This window comes from Microtus oregoni, unplaced genomic scaffold (genome assembly GCF_018167655.1).
Source record: "Microtus oregoni isolate MIOR12 unplaced genomic scaffold, Mior012 000020F_ref0000438, whole genome shotgun sequence".
Classification (NCBI taxonomy): Eukaryota; Metazoa; Chordata; class Mammalia; order Rodentia; family Cricetidae; genus Microtus; species Microtus oregoni.
This window is the reverse complement of record NW_024543079.1, coordinates 25,837,055-25,859,606: the sequence shown is the minus strand read 5'-3', so window position 1 is coordinate 25,859,606 and position 22,552 is coordinate 25,837,055. Positions and strand designations below refer to the sequence as shown.

Here is a 22,552-nt window from a genome sequence, read left to right as displayed (position 1 = left end):
CATTCTTCCAAGGTTAAGGTGTTCTCAGTACTACAATCACAATAACCTTTTATTATCTGATCAAATTACACTGAAGTGTAAATAAATCCCTTCTAATCTCTCACATTTGTAGATGAGCTTCTTTCTTAATTGGCGAACAGCTCTTATGCCTTTACAGTTTACAATGTGAAATTCTGGAATGTGTTTCAGTGGTCAGCTTTCAGTGAGTGGAATAGGTGCCAGAGGTGATCAACTTAGTAAGAGAAAAGGGTTTTGTTTTCAGTAGCTTTGGGAGTTTCAGTCCTTGATCAGTTGGCACCATTGCTTTTGAACCTATAGTGAGGCAGTCCATCATTCTGGATATATGTGGTAGAGGAAGGCTGTTCATCAGTTTGAAAAGTGAGAAGGGGAAATATCCGGGTCTCATAATTTCCCTTAAGGGTATGCTCCTAATGACTTGAAACTTCCCTCCCTAGAAGGTTCCAGTATTTATCGATAATGTCAAGTTGGGGACCAAGCCTTTACATATGGGCCTTTGGAAGACATTCTCAACCTCATAGCATATGTCTGTTTTGTAGTATGACTAAGTCAAGGAAATTACTCTACATAACCTGAAATACCATCTTGTTTTTGATTTGAAAATACTTTAAAAATCTACCCTTTTGGTGATTTTAAAAATAGTTGACTCCCTTAGCTGTGAATACTGCATCTGACTATTCAGCTGACTCCACATCAAAGCATTAGAGGAAATGCGTTAAACATGTGAAAACTGACTTTCCTGGTCCTTCTTCCTAATCAGCATCATGATTGTTTCCGTAGTGTTTATGCTTTATTAGGTGCGGTGAGTAATCTAGAGATAAAGTATTTGAGAGGATATTCATAGATCATGTATACATGGATTGGCACTCTTTGGATTATGGTGTTTGAAGGGGTCTGGGAAGGAAAACATCCTCTGCAGACACCAAGGGGCAATAGTGAATGACAAGATGTTGTTGACAGCAACTGCCATTCCATACAATATACTCACAAAGTCAAGGTGCTATACCCCGGAATTCCAACACCTCCCATTGAGAGCCTCGGTTGCATCTCACTCCTGAGACCTGGACAGATTTGCTTTTTGAGAATTTCAAGAAGGCTTGCTGTGTGACACCTTGCAAGGCAGAGAGAGTGAAGGTCAGAAAAAGGAGGTCAAGGATGCTGAAGCAACCAAATCACAGGCAACCAAAAATAGAGCAGATTTTCCTTTGTTTACTTTGCCAAAGGGGAAAAATTAACTTGATGGAAAGCGTAATTAAGCATTTCTTTTCCATTGTGGTCCTTCCTCGCTTTCTATCCAGCTGTTCTGTTCTGCATTGCGATGGTTCTTAGTCCAGATGCTCAGTTAAGGAAGGGGAGTATGGCCCTGGAGCCATGCTACAGCACGTGCCACTACTGACCCTTATTTTTGTTAGTAATGAAGGTGGAGGAAGGCAGCCCTGGAATGTTCACAGAAAGCTATTGTCTGAACAATTATTTGATTAAATTCACAGAATAGCATCATAAAGTGACTTCAAAAGATTATGTAGGTCAACACATTCCATTTCTATGTTCAGAAAGTGATATTTTATAAGGTAAATGGATTTCCATAGAGCTATAAAACTTATAGTTTTAAGTCCAGAATCATAGTCTTCCGTTAGTATTTATGAATCATAATGACTGGTTCTCTAACTTGCTTAAATTTTTAATAACAACCTACAGAATGATTTCTTTTCCAATGAAGGTGTGTGTTCCAATGAAGACATTTTAAATAAGTTCCTTGGTATTTGGAATGTGTGTCCTAATAGGAACCGAATTAGTTCTGTATGATAGCAGTTTTCTCACATGCCTCAAAGGCTATTAGAGACTGAATTCAAAATCTCTAGGAATTATTGGCCACCTTTTAATGGGAGTTAACGAGAGCATAATGAAGACAAATGACAAGCCATAGCTCATTTGGGCCTCCTGATACCCAGGGCCATGTCTTATGTGAGAATTTGGATCCATTTCAGGTAAATATAGTTCATCCCTGTGCATCCAACCACACTGGGAGCAGCAACTGCCTGCACATCCATAGTTGAATGCTGAAGGAATGGATAAGGTTATGTGTATCCTTCTACAAAAATAGTAACTGTTTCAACATCCATGAAAACACACAACAGCCCCATAAACTCTAGTGCACTATGGACAAGCACCCTGTTGGAATGGAGAGCAAATTACCTTCTTCCTAATTGCTCCATTTACTCATAAACGGAAATACCAGTTATTTGACCAAACTAAATGTTTTGTTGGGTCAAATCAACTCACTTTAGAAGAATTAAAAAAAAAAAAGAAAGAAAGGTCAGGTGAACTGTTTCTGTGTTACTTTTATATCAAGCTCTAGTTCTCCTGAGTAGAGTAGATATTTGTACATTTCTATGGCCATCTTTTATTTTGTATAAACCTATTAAGTTTGGGGCTGCTAATCTTGCTAGAAGCAGTTTGTGTAGACTTGAGAGTGTCTTCAGAGAGAGTTGATCACATGTTGTCTTATACTGAAGTTCTGGGAAGGAAACAAGCAAGGGAAGGTTACATCCCATACATTGCTATTAACTGTTGTTACTATGTAATGCAGGTGGATTCTTTGACAGCTTTCCAAAGCTGTTTACATTCTTAGATGTGGTTCACCTCTGTGGTCAGATTTTATTTTTTATTTTAATGATATCAAAATAACTTTTAGTGAGATGCCTTGCAAGGTTGTTTTGGAACAAAATATTTTGTTTTTTTTTTCTTTTTTCCCCTTTTCCTCCCCAACTGGGTAATCTTCCGCATTTACCAGATATAGCTTAGGCTTTTCTTTAGTTTCTTTAAAAACAAAAAGCCCTGAAAATCTTTGATAAAGTCACAGCATTATGGAAATTAGAATATGAATGTTTGTAGCTATTTTTAATCCTTCTGGTGTCATGCATTCCTATGGGAATGTCGTAGAAACTCTCTTTCCAAAAAGATGAACATATACCTGTCCTTTAGTGTTTCATTCTGTCAGTGTTTATGGGTCTGTAGTGTAGATCCAGGGACCTTCAGGTTAAGCATATTTTTATTGAGATGACATCATATCAAAAGCAAGTATTTACATAAATTTATAGTTCAGGTAATTTTAGAGAAATTCAAAACTAAAAAAGTATAAAAATTCATCATTTGTTGTTACAGCTTAAATCCACCCAGGTTTATTCCACATAGTGATATGCAATGCACATAGTGATATGCAATGGTATTAAATAACTACTTCTTAATTTTTCTCTTTTATGGGATTTCTCACTTCACTTTAATCAATTTTAAATATTCTTTTAAACTTTCTAAATGAGATTCTAGGGGGAGAAAAAGCCCATGAAAGCACTTTTTAAAATTCTTATTAATCTTAAAAGCACATCTATGTATAGACCTTTGGATTAAATATTTGATTTAATGTTTTCATTTGAAAAAAAATTCTTAAATATGACATTGACCTTACAGATGTTGAAAGTCAAAACCTCTATAAATTTAATACCAGTAAAAAAAAATTACTGAATCTGAGAATTTGGTGATAACTATTTCACATTTTTAGTATTACCAAACGATAGTTTTTAGAATTAGGGGGGATATGCAGCCTCAACGTTTCAGAAGAGATCAGTTTATACAAGTCTATTTCCAAAGTGCTTTGGGGATTTGCAGATGGATAAAAAGCTCTCTGGTTACCATATGCAGGGTTTCCCAGGCTCTGACTATTGTAGATTTTCATAAATGAAGTAACTTCTAAACAAAAATGTATTTTTATTTCTGGAGGTTGGAAGGTCTAAGATAAAGGGATTGACAGATTCTCACGTTGCCTGCTAGTGTCCACTTTCTAGTGTGTAGAGAGAGCCTTGTCCTCACATGCTGGGAGGAATGTGTCTCTTAGTCCTCTTGTGTAAAGACACCTACTAAACACCATGGCCCCAGTACCTGAGTCAGGCTGTCTCTCCATCTTACCATCACCTTGTGGGTTAGGGTTTTATAGTATGAGTTTGGAGGTGGTTATACAACATTAAGACCACAACAACTAAATATATTTTTCCTCCAATTATGAAGTATAATTTCATATACATATAAAACATGTATTCCATTGTCCACCCAAGCAGAAACAATGCATTATCATTGAAAACTTATAATTAAGCAATGATGTAATAGAATCCATCATTTAGAACATGCAGGCTCAAGTCCATTGTAGCTAGTTTGTGAGGCTGAAAATTCAAGTGATGTATCATGAGTGATTCCTATAAAAACAGTCTTCCTAATTATTTATGAATGCAGTCATGGGCTTTGAGGTCTTATCCTGCTTTATGGAGATGAGTTTTACATTTGAAACAGAGTACACTTATTAATGGGTCATGTTAATATGAAATCTTCATTACCACATAAATTTTACATTTGTTTGTACATATATATATATATATGTTGATATAGTCAAATAACATAACTCTAAGATGTATTTTCTTTCACATATTTCATACCTAAAATCAGAATATGCTTTAGGATACATAATGATCTCTACTTTATTTGGCAGCATTAAATAATTGAGCAACTCACAACTGGTTGTACCCTGAAGTCACTGACATATACTCTATAGATTATGTAAGACTGTGTAGAGTCTGTAAACTCAGACGTTGCTTCAGTAATTTTAAATCAACACCTTAAGCAAGTCAAAATTAAAGTAAAATACAATGTGCTTGACAATTCATAAACAAAGAAGAATTTCACATACTTTTTAAAATTCATAATATATTGTTATCTTGTTTTCAACCATAACAATCATCCATAGTCCCAAGGTCACAAAAATAAGCCATGGTCTGTTTTGGCCCTTAAGCCATAGTTTCTAAGCCCTGACTTCTAAGAAGATATAGCTTTGAGTAGTAACACATGCCTATGAGCCTAACACTAACGAGGCTGAGGCAAGAGACTGCTCAGACCTACCTAGACTACATAGCTAACACCTGCTTCCAAACAAAGACTAAGCCTAGAGGTGGTGGCACAGACCGTTGATCCCAGCACTCAAGAGGCAGAAGCAGGAAGGAGATCTCTATGAGTCTGAAGCCAGTCTGGTCTACAGAGCGAGTTCCAGGGCAACCAGGGCTACATGGAGGAACTCCATCTTGAAAAACAAAACAAGAAATAAAATGGAAAATAAAATCATTCTCAGCGCCACTTTTCTAAATCCTTTTGGCTTTGGGACAGCCAAGGTTGGCCTGGAACCTACAACTCTTTCCCCGTCTTCCAGAGTACTAGATAGTAAGGCCTTAACCATCACACCTGGAATGGAAGCTGTGAACTGGCCCATGTCCCTGGTAGAGGCGAGAGATGAAAACTTCTTTGCTGTGGTAGGTACCCACTGCAGCCCCCGTGAGTACGTCGCAGATGCTAAGGGCTGCAGTAGGGACTAAAGGGCCCAGCTATACTGTAAATAGATTTCAGCCAGCCAGCGTCTGTGTTTTACAAGGACCGTAACTCCAAAGGTACTCAGCAGTGCAGCGTCTTAGAGGGCTATGAATGGCTCACAAGGCAGGTCTGGAAAAGTGCTGATGGATCCCACATGTTAGACAGCTGTCATCCCTAGCTTTCTCTTTGCACTCACACTTCCTTAATAGCGATTTGCCCACTGGTAAATGTGGTGAAGAAAATGAGAAGAACATGCACATGAACACACACTTGTACAGACACACACACACATACACAAAAATGTGCTAAAGATATTTCAGGGTTATGAAAACTGGTACAGTCTAGTGATTAATTCTTCAAATGTTTTTCGTCTACTTCATATAAGTCATTCTATTACAAGCTCATGAATCAGAAGAACCCATCGTTTTGGACATTCCTTAGCTGGGTGTGGAGGCACCCCTGTAATCTCAGTCTTCAGGAGGTAGAGGAACGGAGATCACAGGTTCCAAGCATGACTGGGTTCCATAGAAAAACCTGAGACTATAAAAACACCAACAAACAAATAAATAAACTGATAGACATTTAATTTAGGGGTAACATTTGGTACAAATACGTAGTGACTATTCTGTATAAATTAATATGCTCTAAAAACACACGAGTCTCGGATAGTCTTAAAATGTTAATATGGGGAAAAGAGAGTTGTGTAAAATTGCTTCCAAGTTATAACATTTCTTATAAACTAGAAAAACCAAAACACTTTCTTATGCTGACACAAATGGCTTCTTTAACTAGTGTTTATTCTTGATATTAATTTGGATAAAAACACATTTGAAGGGTTTTTGTTCAATCTCTTCACTGTTAGCTACAGCACTACAAACTATATTTTAATGGGAGCTGGTTTTACCGTTTTGACGCGCATGAGATAGCAGTTTGGGGAAATGTGTCTGTGCTCGATTTTGCTTCCCATTTCTGACTTTTAAACTCTTTGTCAGAAAGAACTGGGAAGCACTGAAGATGATTAAGCACTTGCCTTTGGGAATTATTTGCAGTTAATTAAAGCTGCACACTCCGGTGTATACTTGATTCGCTGGTTATTAAAGCTGAATCATATGATAACTACCTCGGATTCTCGCTTGTCCATCAAATGTTGCTTGTGGCAGACTGAAGAAACACGCTTTCTCATAATAATTGAAAAACATGATGTTGGAAGCTATCTTCCAGTTCTGAGACGTGGGGGAGGGCGGAAGTGAGGGAGTCAGGGAAGGGAAGCAAACAAACAAACAAAATTTTATTTCAGATTCTATCTGACTTTGCTATCGGGGTCTCAGAACTCAGGTTAAGGGTACAATGAGAGAAAAGAAGCAATTTGTGGGAATTAAGGCAGCGTTTGATGGCTCCAATTTTCTCCCTAGCTGAATGTTGACAAGATCAGCTAGTAATATTTAGGTATCTTGAATTTGTCCCATTGGGCTGTGTAAGAAAGGTATCCTGGATTGCAAGCTTCATGGAGGGAGACACCTATTCACTGTTGGGTATCCAAGGCTAGACCAGCATCTGCCATACAGTTTGTACTCAACAAATACTTGAAAAACGAGTGAAAGGCCTACTTTCTGTATTGCTGCTGACCTATCTATAGGTTCTTTTCAATGTCTTTTGTCAAGATCCTCCAGAGGGCTCACCATCTATCATTGTAGTCTGTCAGGAATTCTTTATTACAGAATACTTTCACCTGTGCAGCTTGTTCTACAGCATGAGCTATAACAATAAAACTGAGCGTGTAGGGCTGACAAGAAAGTCCACCAGGAAAAAGGTGCCTGGCACCAAGCCTGATGACCTGAGCTAAACTCCTGAGACCCATAGAGTAGATGGAGAGAGATAATACAAGTTGTCCATTGAGCTCTATGATGAAGGAAGGTCATTGGCTAATAAAGAAACTGCCTTGGCCCATTTTGATAGGCGATCCCTTAGGTGGGTGGAGTAGGCAGAACAGAATGCTGGGAGAAAGAAGCTGAGTCCGAAGTCACCATGATTCTGCAACTCCAGACAGACGCAGGGTAAGATCTTCCCTGGTAAGCCACCTCGTAGGCTACACAGATTATTAAAAATGGTTTAGATCAATATGTAAGAGCTAGCCAATAAGAGGCTAAAACTAATGGGCCAGACAATGTTTAAAAGAATACAGTTTCCGTGTAATTATTTCGGGTAAAGCTAGCCGGGTGATGGGACGCAGCCCGCCGCTCCTATTGCAACAGCTCTACATGAATGCCCTAGTGCTCTTCATAGCATGCGTGTGCGCACACATACACATACACACACACACACACACACACCACATCCACACATGCACTAACATAAAATGTAATTAACAATATTTTTAATTTGTTATCTTAAAATGGGGTAATTCCATACTTAAAAGGGCACTTAGAGCCGGGCGATGGTGGCGCACGCCTTTAATCCCAGCACTCAGGAGGCAGAGGCTGGAGGATCTCTGTGATTTCGAGACCAGCCTGGTCTACAGAGCTAGTTCCAGGACAGGCTCCAAAGCCACAGAGAAACCCTGTCTCGAAAAACCAAAAAAAAGGGGGGGGGCACTTAGAGGGTGAGAATCACTTTGTGTAGACTGGAAGTTCTTTATCCCCCTTCTTGCTCCTGTCAACTGCTTTGGGACCTTGGGGATGACCTTGCTTGCTGGGGTCTTACTTTTCCCCACAGTCTGTTGGCCACCAGGCTATGAGGACAAAAGGAGCAGAGGTGGTGAACAGGGCTTGGTCAGCTGTGAGTAGGATGGAAATAACCTTCTGGGATCCAGCTTCAGTGAGACAGCATGAAGGGAATATATAGGCCAGGGCTAGCAGCTGGGGCATCCCCTAATAGGTACTCATAGTATGCTTTGTTGGCATTTGTCAACATGATCCCATCATACAGGTGGGAACACAATACCTAATTATCATATGGGTGCCAGAGGGGAGGCATTTGCAGGAAACTGTGTCAAAGTTCACACTTGGGATAGATAAGTCAGGCATCCAAGTTCCAGGAGCACTGTAAAATAAGGTCGGGCAGAGAGTAGGGAGCCCCTGATGGGGTAAAGGAGTCTTCCATTTTGTGCCCAGCTCAGAAAGCTGTCCAGACATGGCAGACTGCAACCTAAAGTGGCAGGGGCTTCCAACAGCTTGCTACTGGGTAACCAAGATTCAATATTTGACTTTTCTGAGGACTTGGGGTTCACATATGTGAACAACTAGAATACTGGGAACACTAAGAACATTAAAATAAGATATCTCTTCAATCCTCTCTAGTTTGCCCTCCTTTCATGTTCCTTCCCCACAATTCTGAGACTTCACTGGTGCATGAAGCCCACTTCATATGCTTTCTACTCTGTTACAAAGATACCTCCACGACTTTCTCTGCTTCTGAAGCTTTGTGCAGCTTCCTTAGGCAGGATTTTCAGAAAATATAATTTGATGGTAAAAATATTTAAGCATTTTGATGGTTACAGTTGGAAAGAATAAAGTATATTGTCTTAAATGTTAATCTACCTCGTTAGTAATAGAAAGGGCTCCCTTTCGCAGCTGAAAATGATGACTCTGTTTGTTAGCAGATTCTGCAAAGGATGACGATGCTATAAAAGACAGCGATGTAGCCAATCATGCCGTGTGCGAGCAAGAACTTCCCAATGGTATGTTGTGGGGTCTTTTTTCAGCTCTTTATTTTTTTCTATTGAGGTGTATGGTATATTAAAAGTCAGATGTGAGGTTTTTCCATAAGAGTAGAATTCTGATGCTATTTCCTTACACCGGCATCTTGGTAAGATACTGTTGCCATCCTCAATCTTTGTCATTCATTACTTTTAACCAAACTGGTGTCATTTCTGTTGTTTATTGTTACCTGCCTGGATTCTATAAGCAATCGTTTTGGAACCATTGAGATGAATATATATATATATATATATATATATATATATATATGATAAGAATGAAAATAAATTTGAGGCAAATGGAGAATAAGCCCAGGAGACTAAATCTCCTTATCCATATCCTTGGGATACCAAGAAGAATACATAGAGCCCACAGAAATAAAGCAATTTATAGGACAATAATAGAGAGAAAAATGTTTTCCTAATGCAATCTAGTTTCCATGCCCAGAATGTAAGAGGGAATATATATGCAAAAGTAATGAAAACTCAAATAAGAACAGACACCTCCATAGCTTTGTATAATTTCTGAAGATTGGTGGCTAAGACAGTCTTGTAAAGTATACAAGAAAGACAAAATCAGTACAAGCAGCATCACTAAAATCCAGCCCCAATCACTAGGAGAAGATCAGGATGGATGAACTGTTTAGCAATCCATTTCTGTACCCAGTAAAGACATTGTTTATGCTTTAAGTCAAGTAGTAGTTTCTTGGGAATACATAGGTTAGGAAAATATACCATCTAGCCATGGTTTCTGAAGAACCTATGGCTTTTTTAAAAACTAAGTGCAAAAGAGGAAACACAATTCAGACTGAGGAAGGCATAATGGGAAGGTTCCATGTGGTAAACAGAACATATGAAAATTGTTTAAATGATAGTGTTTTAATTAGAATCAAAATTATATAACCATTTTTTAACTAAACATATATATTGTTTAAAGGTGACAGAGAGGATTTATACTCTTAGTAATTAAAGTCAAAATAATTTGATATTTCTCTTATTAATATCAACTAGACAACCTAAACAGAAATATACATACACTGTATTCACTAATTATATTATATTTCATGTACTTCTATTGCTTTTTATTACATATGAGCTACACATATAAGTATTCACATGATAGATAGATAGATAGATAGATAGATGTCAGATAAATAGAAATAGAGATAATAGATATATATACACACATAAATTCATTTGAAAAGGAGGCTGTTTTAAGGTGTTAAAGAGTTAAAGTCAATAAAGACTTGTCCAAGGTCCAAGAGAAGGTGACTCTCTAGATTCTGAATCTAAAGCTTAAAACTGCCTTTGTCCTGGGGAATATGTTCAGCAAAGAACATCTGGAATCACATTGCTAAAAAAGCAGAGGGACTCTTAATAGCCCTTTCAAGTATTATGAGTAGAAAGCCCAAAGATACATACAATGGCAGTACAGTGAGCCAGCCAAGGGTCTGCCTTATGAAACCTAATACTCATTTTCAAATTACCTCCATTCCAAAAGTAAATTAATACCAGCCCAGAATTCCGGGTCTCCTAAGCACTGGAGAAGAACACACATGAAATAGTAACTGGAGAAAGAAAGGACCTTATCCACATGAAACAGTTTTTATAAATAATGCAAAAAAAAATAACCAAACAAGTAAAAGGAATCAAGGTAGCCAGAGACTCAGAGATAAGAGATTTTTAGTCTATGAGATGAAAATATTGCTGATATATACAAAGTATAAGACAGTGACACTGGGGGCTGGAGAGATGGCTTAGTGGTCAAGAGCACTGCCTGATCTTTCAGAGGATACAGGTTCATTTCCCAGTGCCCACATGGTAGCTTATAATTGTCTGTAACTCCAGTTCCAAGGGATCAGGCACCATCACGCAGACACATACGCTGGCAAAACATCAATGTACATAAAATAAAGATAAATAACTTTTTAAAAAAGAAAGATAGTGACACTAGATACTCATATGAAAGAATAAAGGAAAGATTGAAATTTTAAACTGTGAATGGTTATTATTAAAAGCAAAAATCAGAAAATAAAGACAAGTCAGAAGTAAAGTATGTGCTAACTCAAATTAACTCAATAAACATATTCACGTTCTAACAGTATTTTGGGGGCATATGAAAGATAGTTTGTGAACCATGGGTTAGATATGAGGAATATATCTGAATTAAAAAGAGCAAAGAGAAAATGAGATGACACACACTAAGGTAGGGAAATGTAATTTATTATATAGTGATGAAGTATATCATGAGCTGAATTAGAGAATAAATTGATCAGCATCAATATTTGAAGAAATTATGTGAGAAACTTTGATAAAAGATTGGGTATGATTTCATCAAAAGTTTTGAACTTGAAGCAGAACAAATCAAGGTAAATCCACAGCTAGTTCCGTCACAGTGAAACTGCTGAAATGGTCAGATTTCTTCAAATGTTATGCACTCCAAGCAGAATAGATGGAAATAAATCTACAGCAAGACCCATCAAAACAAACTGCTGATATCCAAAGATACAAATAACATCTAAAAAGAAACCATCCAATAAATGCTTTGCCAATAGATGACTTTCCAGTAGATACAATGGCAATGCAAAGAAAATACAACAAAATTATAGTCAACCAAGAACTGGAAACCCTGTAGGAAAAGTATGTTTCAAGAATAAGAAAGAACGAATTAAGTCTATTTTACAGGGAATCTCCAGATGCTTCACAGGGGTAGGCAATACTGATTAAAGGTAGAAAGTCAAAGATCTGTGAAAATATTAAGAGGAAAGTAAATTAAATATAAGGCTTGCTTGTTCTTTTGGAAGACAGGAATAGTGTCTCCCTCTATTAGGTCTTTTCCTAATGTCATCGAGAATAAAAATGCTAACGAATGTTTGAATCTTATAAGTTTCAACGATCACTGAAAGTGAGAAAATGAAATGAGTCCTGTCTCAGATGATTTCCTGGGGAATTTACAGGTCATGGCCCAAAGGAAAAGGACTTTGGCAGAGCTCCATGGGCTCCCTGCATAGTGGACACAGAACCGAGAATCCTGGAAGCTTAAGTGTATAGAGTTGCAGGTCAGAGTCATGGGAGCCTAACATTCCTGCATACTGAGAGCAATTGGAGCATGAATGAAAGGCGATGACCACGCTCAGATAAAAGATGTTAAAAAAAAAAAAGATTTGATGCTATTAGTTGAGCTTTGATGATTGGGATGGAGTTGTTGGCTGGGAGGGAGCATGTGAGGGCTTCTGGACTGGATAGTTCTAAAAATGCATAGCCTTTATGTGTGCTTTAGTGGTTAACTTAAGTTCTATACAGTTTTTGTTTCTTTCTTCTCTGTCTTTGCTTTCCTATAACTTTGATGTAATTTTCAAAAAATGGCTAAATGAAGAATGGAGAAAGAAGCAAAGGAAGAATTAATTGTTTATTTTGTTTATTGTTCAGGGTTATACTCATAGCCTAGGTGATCCTAGAACTCACAATGGAGCCTCAACTAGACTTAAATTTGTGACAATCCACCCTCAGCCTTCCACTCTTGGCATTATAGGCATTAGCCACCATGTTTGATATAAATTATTAATGGAAGGCTTCCAAACAAAGATTATAGCGGAAAGCCCAAGATTGGCACATAAGGCTAAACATCCATAGAGGTAACTAACACCCAAATTAAAAATTCTGTACTATGTTTCTAAGAATATAAATTACCTTAAAGAATATCCTTGAAATTTTGTATTTATTTTGTTGTGCATATCTATAATCCTATTACCTAGGAAGTTGAAACCTGAAGATTACAAATTCAATACAAGACTGGGCAACAGAGCAAGCCTCTATCTCAACACACACACACACACACACACACACACACACACACACAGTTATACAAGAATCACAAGTAGAATAAAGTCACAATAGAATTAAAAGAAAATATCTTTATTAATTTCCCCCAAACTGATTATGAACATGAAAGTATGTTCAACAATTCATATAATAATAAATGTATGTAACTTTGCAATGAATGCATATTGTATCAAATGAGGGGACAAAAGTACAAGCAGGTGTGAGCATACATATGTAAAATTAGGTTACTTTATCAAGTGTAAGAACCAGAACAATTTAGTTAAGTTCAATAATATTATAAAGACTTAACATGATAGAGTTAGGAAAAGAAAGGGGGTATTTAAGGAATTACACATCACATGAGAACAGAAAAGGTGGCTTTGGAACCTATCAGTCAAAAGGCTCAAAGAAGAAAGAGTCGGTCATTTAGTACTGATGAAAGTCTGAGCCCCTCATTAAATATTACAATGATGGGATTTAACATGTCAGATGGTGAGATAAGATGCAATACAAAGAAAAACCTGCTGGAAATACAGCAAGGAATTCACAGACGTAATGTGGTCAGCAGTGATAGAAGAAATAGACCACAAACAACATGGGGCGTTTTTAGAAAGTGATTAACAGTGTAGTCCTGCTGTAGGAAGGGGCAGGCAAATCTATGAACCAGACTAACACATCTAGAAGTGAGACCAAGTCCATCACGCAGGCTGGCATTTCACAGACTGATGACTCAGTAAGTGACCTTAAGACAACTAGCTGGATATTTACAAAAATAAATAAATAAACTAGATCCCAACTTCAATCCTTACACCAATGTGAGCTCCAGATGGGGTAAAGATGAAATATGAAAGTAATATTAAACATTAGAATAAAAGAACCAAGGGTTATTCAACACTATAAAGAAAGACTGAGAGATAAATTAAATGCCTATTATTAAGTGGCAGAGGCCGACCAGGAAAAATTATGGGCCATGTGCATCCAGGTACATGACATTCAAGCAGAAACATGAAGATGGGGAAAGATCAAGGGTTTCCAGGAGCTGGGTGGGGGTTGGGGGCAAGTGACTAGGAAGAGATAGAGAAATCTCAGGACACTGAAAATACTCTGAAAGACACTCGGGTGTTACTATGCATTTAGCCAATCTTGTGAAACAGTGTAACACTAAAATGAACCTCCGTGTGAGGATACACTGTGGCGAAACCAGTGTGAGCCCACAGCTGAAGCAAATACACCACACATCTCAGGCTGGGAAAACAAACGGTGGGGGAGGCTAGGAGGCTTCCACCGGGTAGGGGGCATATGCTATGCTTCCTCCCTATTTCAATTTTGCTTTGAACCTAAAGCATCTCTAAAATATAGCCTTTGAACAGCTTTGGTTTCCCACACATAATTTTATGTATATTGCAAAATTAAAACTTATCAGTGGTTCTCAGCTTTCCTAATGCTATGATCCTTTAATACAGTTCTTCATGCTGTGGAGATCCCCCCAACCATAAATTATTTTGTTGCTACTTCATAACTGTTATTTTGGTACTGTTATAAATAGTAATATAAATATCTATGGTTTTGATAGTTTTAGGTGACCCCTGTGAAAGGGTCGTTTGATCCCCAAAGGGGTTGCAACCCACAGGTTCAGAACTGAGCTATATGGATATATTTGGAATGTATGGATGTATGCTCATGCCTGCATATGTCGGAAAAAAACAGCTAAGTTACTACATACCATCTGATTATATAAATTTAATGTAATAAGTAAAAGGCAAGTCAGGTTCTAAACAATATCTACTGGGAAGAACAGTGCCATCTAAATGACTAGTATGTAACATTCTTCTTTGAGAAAAAGTAGCTCACATAGTAATAACAAAAATAAATTATCAAAAATAGTAGCCCAAGAGGAAAATGAGCAAAAGACCCAGTTACTCAACTGTAGTTAATAAGAAGTGAAATTGTCATAAGCGAAAAGATGCCCTTATCTCTACTTTTTTAAAGAAAGAAACATAAAATGGGAATTATCTTCTCTTTTTAAATAATTGAAAATATATAAAGTTGGTGGAAGCAATTTTTTTTAACACATTCACTCACTATTGGTGGGACACAAAGGCCATCAATTTACCACTAACAATTTTGGTACAACCTATTTAAAACACATGGAGATACTTATTCATAAAGTAGCCATTACAATATGGCATTTAACAGTACATACAAAAATTTTGAAAACACCCCCAAATGAATCCATCACATGGAATATTATACATCTTTTCAAAATATGATTTTTGAAAAGGGGCATGATTTTTTTAAAAAATACGAAATAAAGAGCAGGAAATAGCGAGTAAATTCATTTTGATCACAAGATGTATTTACAAACTTACACATATGCAACCTCATGGATAGATTAGTGTAGGCCTATGAATTGCAGATTTGTTTATGTGCGTATTTACACACACAAGAAAGAGAGCAGTTCACAATGGTAAAAGTGGCCATCTCTAAATGCTTAGATTGTAGGTTTTGTATTCACAGGGAATGGGTATTTGTTCTAACTACCAAGAAAATAATTTCACAAGTGATTTACATTAGAAGAGTCAGCTTTATGGGCCCTAGAGGAGAACCATGGATGTTTAGGAGATAATCAAATTCATGTTAGTATAGTTTTCTCTTTTGCTTTTAATATGGGGCATTTATACATGGCAGAGATTCAATGCTGAATATTAGCAGCAAATTTTAAATTTTAAAAAAAGAAACCACAATTTTATTTCCTTAAGACAGATGTCAAAGAAACAAAGTCTTTATTCTTTGAAAAACCTGAGCATCTAATAACCTGCAAACCATATAGCTCTATTGTTGTTGCCTTGGTCCCCAGTCTGTTTACACAGTGAGTTTAGGTTTAGCCCCTAGAAATGCTTCATTCCAGAATAATGTCCCCAGACCAATTTTTATGCAAATTAATCAGAGCTGTGGGCATTAGCTTGAGCCAGACTTAATTACCAGGACTTCAAGAAACAATCGTGTGATCCATTTCTGAGGAAAAGTGAATGGATTTGTGGATTATCTGTCCTAATGCCCCTCCCATTAGCGCGGGTGATTGAGTTTGCTGTGCGGGGAAACACATACATAAACTGGGACAACCTTTGTGTTCTTTTTTTCCCCTCCACCAGTAAGATTAGGTCAGAGGGCGGTGGGGATTCTACTCCGCTGAATAGAAAGACAAACAAAGCTGCCCCCATGGGCTGAGAAAGCAGGGAGGAACAGTGGGCTAGTGGCAGAGAGCAGAAGGGTTGAGAGCACAGCAGTTGCACCAACCAGGTGCAGGGTGCAGCGCAGAAGCTCACACTTGTGTTTAGAACGTCAGATCCTAGCAGGCTGTGAGTTGAACAAACAGGATCATTCTTGAATTTCAAAGCTGGAGACTTTACATCACCCTCAATTTCCACACCACATTTCGGGGGGGGGGGGGGACAAAAGAAAGTATAGATTTCTATTCAGGAAATGATTGCCAAAATATACCATGCACTCAGGTGCAACTGGCCAAGAGTGGAGACAAACAAAGAGAGCAAGGAGGGGAGGTCGGATTCCCTCTAAAGCACTGAAATGGCCTTTCATCTTGTGAGTGAGGGTCAAGGCAACCCTACTGTTGACCCAGAGCCTCTCATCCCCACTCAAACAGAGCCAACTTGTCATCCCAGCATTAGTTGAAGCTAGTGCAGCCTGGGCACCCTCAGGAGAGGGAATGCCTCTGCTCTAGGAACACCCTCCTCTTTCCGCATCATTGTACAGAGAAACCCAGACCACATGTAATGACTTAAAGGGCCCAGCAGTGGCCTGGTGTGATGAGTGCATTTGATGGTCATGTGTCTGTGTTGGCAGAGATAGACAACGGCTCCCTCTGTTATCAGTGAAGGCCAGTTTCCATCAGATAGACTGGTCACCATCAGGACATAGAGGAATCTAGGAGATTGTCTAGTATCACAGCCATTTAACACCCATGAATGATAAGACTGAGACCCAGAGAGGTTGAGGTTTGCATAAAACATCTATTTTAGCCTTAGGCTAGAAACAAAATTATTCGAAACAATATGGTCTGTGGAACGCTGTGTAGCACAAGGCACTTACTTTGTTAAAGGATGAGGAGTAAATAAGTTGTAGTCCCTGATGGCTATACAGACTTTGACAGGTGATATAACAGAGGACCAGCTCAAGAGACAGTTATTGTTAGTGTCACATGCTATGTGTTGGGAAGGAAGAGGTGAAGTTGAAGTTTTAGTCAGTCAATCAACATCTGTAGATGCAGCTTCTTCTCAAAGCTTTTTCTTCATAAAAGACAAAAAGGTAGTAGTCCCTGCCTAGGGAATCTGAGACTGTGTGTATGTGTATGTATGTGTGTGTTCATGAGTGTGTGTGTGTCTGTGTACATGAGTGTGTGCATGTACATGCATGTGTGTGAATGTGTGGATATGTGTATGTGTGTGCTTGTGTGTGTGTGTATATAAACAAACCAGTGGTTTCTCTTTTTAAAAAACAAGGTTTTACTACAAAGGAAATGACAAAGAAAGAACATTTCAGCTGTTTGGAGAGCGTGCTAGGGGGCTGAAATGAAAAAAGGGATGTTTAGGCAACAATGAGTGAGCCTGTCATGACCAAAAGACAAAAGGGGGGCACTCAAGAAAAACAAAAGTTGTGTATGGTTAGAATGTCTAGAGGTCAAGAAATATAGAACTAGGAGGAAATAACTGAATTTGGCTAGATCCATTCCACACACACATGCACCCCCTATTCCTCCCATACACCTGTTACATACATGCGCACATGTCCACCATACACACACACACACACACTGAATATATAGCCCATAATATATATCTGTCCCCTGAAGCTACCATCACAAATTCCTCTTCACTCACTACTTTAGCTTTCTTGATTACTTTTATGTAACAGTTTGATATTGGAAACATTGGTGTGTCTACCACTGCTGAAACTTCTCTTTTCTGGTCTCCATCCTAGATGGTAGTGTTGTCATTATATTCTTGGGTGTAGAATTTTTTTCTAATTGTCTCAATTTCCTCCTCATTAAACCATTTCCTTATCAATCATGCTATGTGTTGCTGAAACAACAAAAACACTTCCTGTACCCTTTGCTTTTCTGAACATATACTTCCAAAGGTATCTTCACTTAGTACAATTCCCTTTTACATGCTTTGGGTTTTCAAGATTTTATTTTTATTACTTTTTAAGTGTGTGTGTGTGTGTGTGTGTGTGTGCGCGCTTTTGAGTGCAGGGCCTGTAGAGGACAGAAGAGGGCATCAGATCCCCTGGAGCTGGAGTTATAGGTGGTGCTGAGCCAGCAATGCTGGAAACTTAGCCCAGGTCCTCTGTAAGTGCAGTCAGTCGATACTCAACTGCAGAGACACCTCTCCTGCCCCTGTGTTTCAATAGCTATCCAGGTAACATGTTTTCTAGGAGGCAAACTGAGAAATGGACATTTTACTTTCTGTGTGATTCAATCTTTCTTTCCATGCAGCCATTCTGGTGTGCCTACTTCATGCTTGTCTAGAGAAGATCTAGAATCCAAAACCTGTGGTTCCTTCTTTTTAACAGAAATGAAGTTAGTATCCTCTCTCTTCATTCCTTAAGACTGATTTTATAAGCCCAATTTTAGAACTTTGCATTTATCCTTAATAAATGTCCCTTTCTCTCACCTTAACAAACGTTTCTGATTTTATCAGTCAATATATTGATTGCCTTCCTTTCTACTTTCTGCTGTCTAGAAACCATCTCAATAAAACTTTAAAAATTAAACAGTTGGAACTTTGTTTGACATCCTGGAAAGGACTTTTTCTGTGTGGGATGCCCGTGCTCTTGCAACTACAGACCTTTTGAGAACAAACACTCATCTATTTGTGGACATCTCTCCCAACACTTCACATAGCCAGTGCCACCGGCACTTAACGTATGGCAGAGGAATGGCTGCTCATGTGGCCACCAGCTCTCCTTTATACTCAAATGTGATAAAGATGAAAGTGGCCTGAAGACTTTTTTTATTGCTTGCTATATCCTATCGGATGATTTATATGACCAGGAGTAACAGAACACCATCTAAAGAATGACAAGAACAAATACAGCTCTTATACATTTCTGCCAGAGAGAAAAACGGGAACAGATTCTTTACCATACTGTTTCATATGATCCAGTAAACCTAAGAATGTAATTCCCAGTAATTTAGCAATTTCACTTCTGGGTGATGGTCAGATGACAGGAATAGATGTTTTCACAAAGGAACACACTGAAATGTTTTGGCAGTCTTATTCAGAATAGTCCCCAACTGGGCATTATTCAATCTCATATGGCAACATGTCTTCAGACAGTAGACTAATAAACATCAAATAGGAATGGTCAATTGATGCATACAAAAAGTGAAACTAATCTCACACACAGCAAATACTTGAAAAGTGAGTTCTTTTTAAAAGGGCCTGTAGTTTTGCTTGTGTAAATTCTAGAAGCAAGCAAAACTGTTACTTATTGAAGGAAAACCTACTGGAAGAACACTGGTGTTAGATGATGATAATGATGATTAATATTATTAATGTTTTGAGACAGGGTTTCTTTCTAGCTCTGGAGCCTGTCCGCGAACTAGCTCTTGTAGACCAAGGCTGGCCTCGAACTCACAGAGATCTGCCTACTTCTGCCTCCCGAGTGCTGGGATTCTAGAAGTATTCTTGATCCCAGTGAGATTAGACCTAAAATAGTTAGGTGAATTACACAAAGAGTCATGAAGCTATACAACTGTGACTTGTATGTTTCACTCTATGCATGTACATTTTAAAATGTAAACAAAGGTATTTGCCAGAAAAGCATAAAGAGAAATGGCGTTGTCATCAGTCAGAGCTGGTAATGTATTTAGAAGGAAGAATGGCTGTCACAGTGCTTTCCCCAGAGGCTGACTCAATGAGTGGAGATAACGGATGTGAAGTGCTTCATCAAACACAGAGTCAGTAACTTACTGGTGCATGCAAGTCCTGTAGGTCAGGGCTTCATAAGGGTTAGCATATATACGTTATAATGGAGATCTTGAACAACAAATTAGGTAAGTTGGAATTCTGTATGAATAGAGTGAAGCCAGAAAACATCTAACAAGCTTCTAGATAATTCTGTTGTTGCTCATCAGTGAACCATAATTTGGGGATAAACGAGGAAGCATGAGAGGAATGGAGCTTATCCAGGGGAAAAGGTTGTGATCAAATCCACATTTTAAAGGTCCTCTTTGATAGTAGTTTAAAACTTAGACGACACAGGGAGAAAGAAAAGAAAGTTCCAGCCTTGTATACCCTGAGCCAGAAAAGGGGAAGGGGGATGGAAAACGAGGAAAGAAAAACATTTTACAGAGCCATCAATCCTCAGGGAGGGCATCACTGAACATTGGGAATGATGGAACAAAGTTATCCAAGACAGCTTGAGGGTTCTAACTTCAGCCAGCACATAGGTAAATAAATGTTAATATTCATTGTTTTATCAGATCTTTTGATCAAAACTGAGCTTAGGAGGAACGGATGTCATTAAAATAAAACCGGCTTTGTTTTGTTTTGTTTCTCATCTGTATTTTGCTTTGGGCTTATACTGGCAGAGAAGGAACTTAGAGGAAGAAGTGTGGTGGATGGTCTAAGAATAAAACACATTGAAGCAGAAGATGTAGGACGAAGGGTTATCTAAGTCAGGATAGCCACAACAACAAATAAACCCCGAAACTACTCAGCGGCTTTCAATAAGGCTCACCTATCTCTGCTTGGCTCTGCTCAGGATCAAGAGCACATTCTGCTCAGCGCAGTGAGCTGGAAGGAACTTGCAATGGATCTTAAGCTTTTGCACAGATTCAAACAATGTCTCCCCTCTGACATTTCTAAATCAAGATAGATAAAAAGGGCCTGATGTAGGGATGCTCCACTACAGGTCATATTGTCACAAACAGAGAAATGTAATCCTTTTACAGGAAGAAGTAGGGACCAGATTAAAGTAAAAATGTCACCCCTTCTCTGCCCAGGGATGTACCAGGGCAAATATTTCTAGCTCTCATGTATCATACTAGTCCAAGGTGTAGACTTATTTTTTTTAATTCAACAGTTAAATAACCCCAGCATAAAATCTTTCATTAGCATGAGGTACAAATGAACAGATTTTAGTTTCCTATCTTAGTGAGTATTTAAATATTCAAAGCCTGTAGGGAAGAAGTCAGGTGATGTGGGAGAAAAAAGCAGCAGTCTTCTGATCTTTTTTCTACGTTCAGCCAAAGTCTAAAGGGTGTTACTGAGCTATTATGACATCCTATTCCATGTGCTGCTGCTGAAGGAATGAAGAACAAGTATGTTTTAATTTGGAGGGGGTGATCCTAAGTATTCGAGATCACTGTATCTTAAAAGACACCTAATCTAACCCATGGAGTCCAGAAAATGACTCTACAGTTTCAGACCTTGCAGATTGTTATCTACCAATGTCCAATAAATTGATGAGCTGAATACTAATTGTGTCAAGAAAAGAATAGAGTTTCTTTGCCAAATTATCTGGATATTCCACATAAAATAATTGAAGTTAATTTAATTATTTGAAAATTGGCCTTGTTGCCCTTCATTTCAATTTTAAAACACACCTTATGGGAGGCCTTTAATCCCAGCACTCCGGAGGCAGAGCCAGGTGGGTCTCTGTGATTTTGAGACCAGCCTGGTCTACAAAGTGAGTTCCAGGGCAGCTAGGAGCTAGAAGTATTATACAGAGAAACCCTGTCTTAAAAATTGAAGGAAGGAAGGAAGGAAGGAAGGAAGGAAGGAAGGCAAAATGAAAGCAAGCAAGAAAGGGCCTCTGAAGGACATTTTTTGCTTTTCAGACCTGGGATTAAAGCTATGGCCATGCATATCATATTTCTTTTCTTTTTTGATCACTGTTGTTACAGGACAAGAGAATGACTCAACAAAGAGTGAAGTAAAAACTGAGACAGAGTCCCCAAGCTCATCTATGGAGACAGAAGGTACTGAAGCCAGAATATATTGAATATTATTAGCAAGAATGAGAGGAAATTGTAAACTATGACTTCTCTATAAAAAGCATGAGTGAGTGTGCATATGAGTGTCTGTGTGTGTGTGTGTGTGTGTGTGTGTGTGTATGCACACATACATACTGGTGAATGGTGAGCCAGCATCCAGCTTGGTGCAAGTCTTGAATCTTTGAAGGTCACAAAAAGACTTTTGGCTCTGTATCGGCCATGTTTTCTCAATAATTCCTACTTAAACATCCTTGAGTCTTCTTCTGTCTTCTTACACTTAGAGCTTCCTTCAAACCAAGAAGATGCCACAATTATGGAACAACCAGAAGTGATTCCCCTGACTGATGATGACCAAGAAGATCAGGAAGGTGAAGGTAGGAGTCCTCCTAAATTAAGCCATCGCAAATAGAGAGCTGCCAAAGCTATCCTTCACCGCTGTAGCAATTAAAGGGAGAAACGAACTAGCCTGTAACCTTGAACCTATTTTTGAAACTAGAGTAAAATCCAGAAGTGGTAAAGGTATTGCTGACAACACTGCTCTCCTTCCCAATAGAACATAGATGTATTTGCTATTCATTAAGATTTCATTTAAA

At 38.3% G+C, this 22,552-nt stretch overlaps 1 protein-coding gene across 4 annotated transcripts in view; it reads left to right on the top strand.

Moving 5' to 3' along the window:
* Macrod2 (mono-ADP ribosylhydrolase 2) overlaps window positions 1-22,552 on the top strand; it is a 1,907,927-nt gene that overhangs the window by 1,817,406 nt on the left and 67,969 nt on the right. For 2 of the 4 annotated variants that reach the window (XM_041670251.1, XM_041670249.1), the window contains exons 14-16: window positions 9,023-9,100; window positions 21,870-21,944; window positions 22,241-22,333. In XM_041670251.1, the coding sequence (XP_041526185.1) occupies window positions 9,023-9,100; window positions 21,870-21,944; window positions 22,241-22,333 (246 nt within the window). Of the gene's footprint in view, window positions 1-9,019; window positions 9,101-21,869; window positions 21,945-22,240; window positions 22,334-22,552 lie in introns of all 4 variants that reach the window. The other 2 variants (XM_041670250.1, XM_041670248.1) reach the window with 1 other exon arrangement.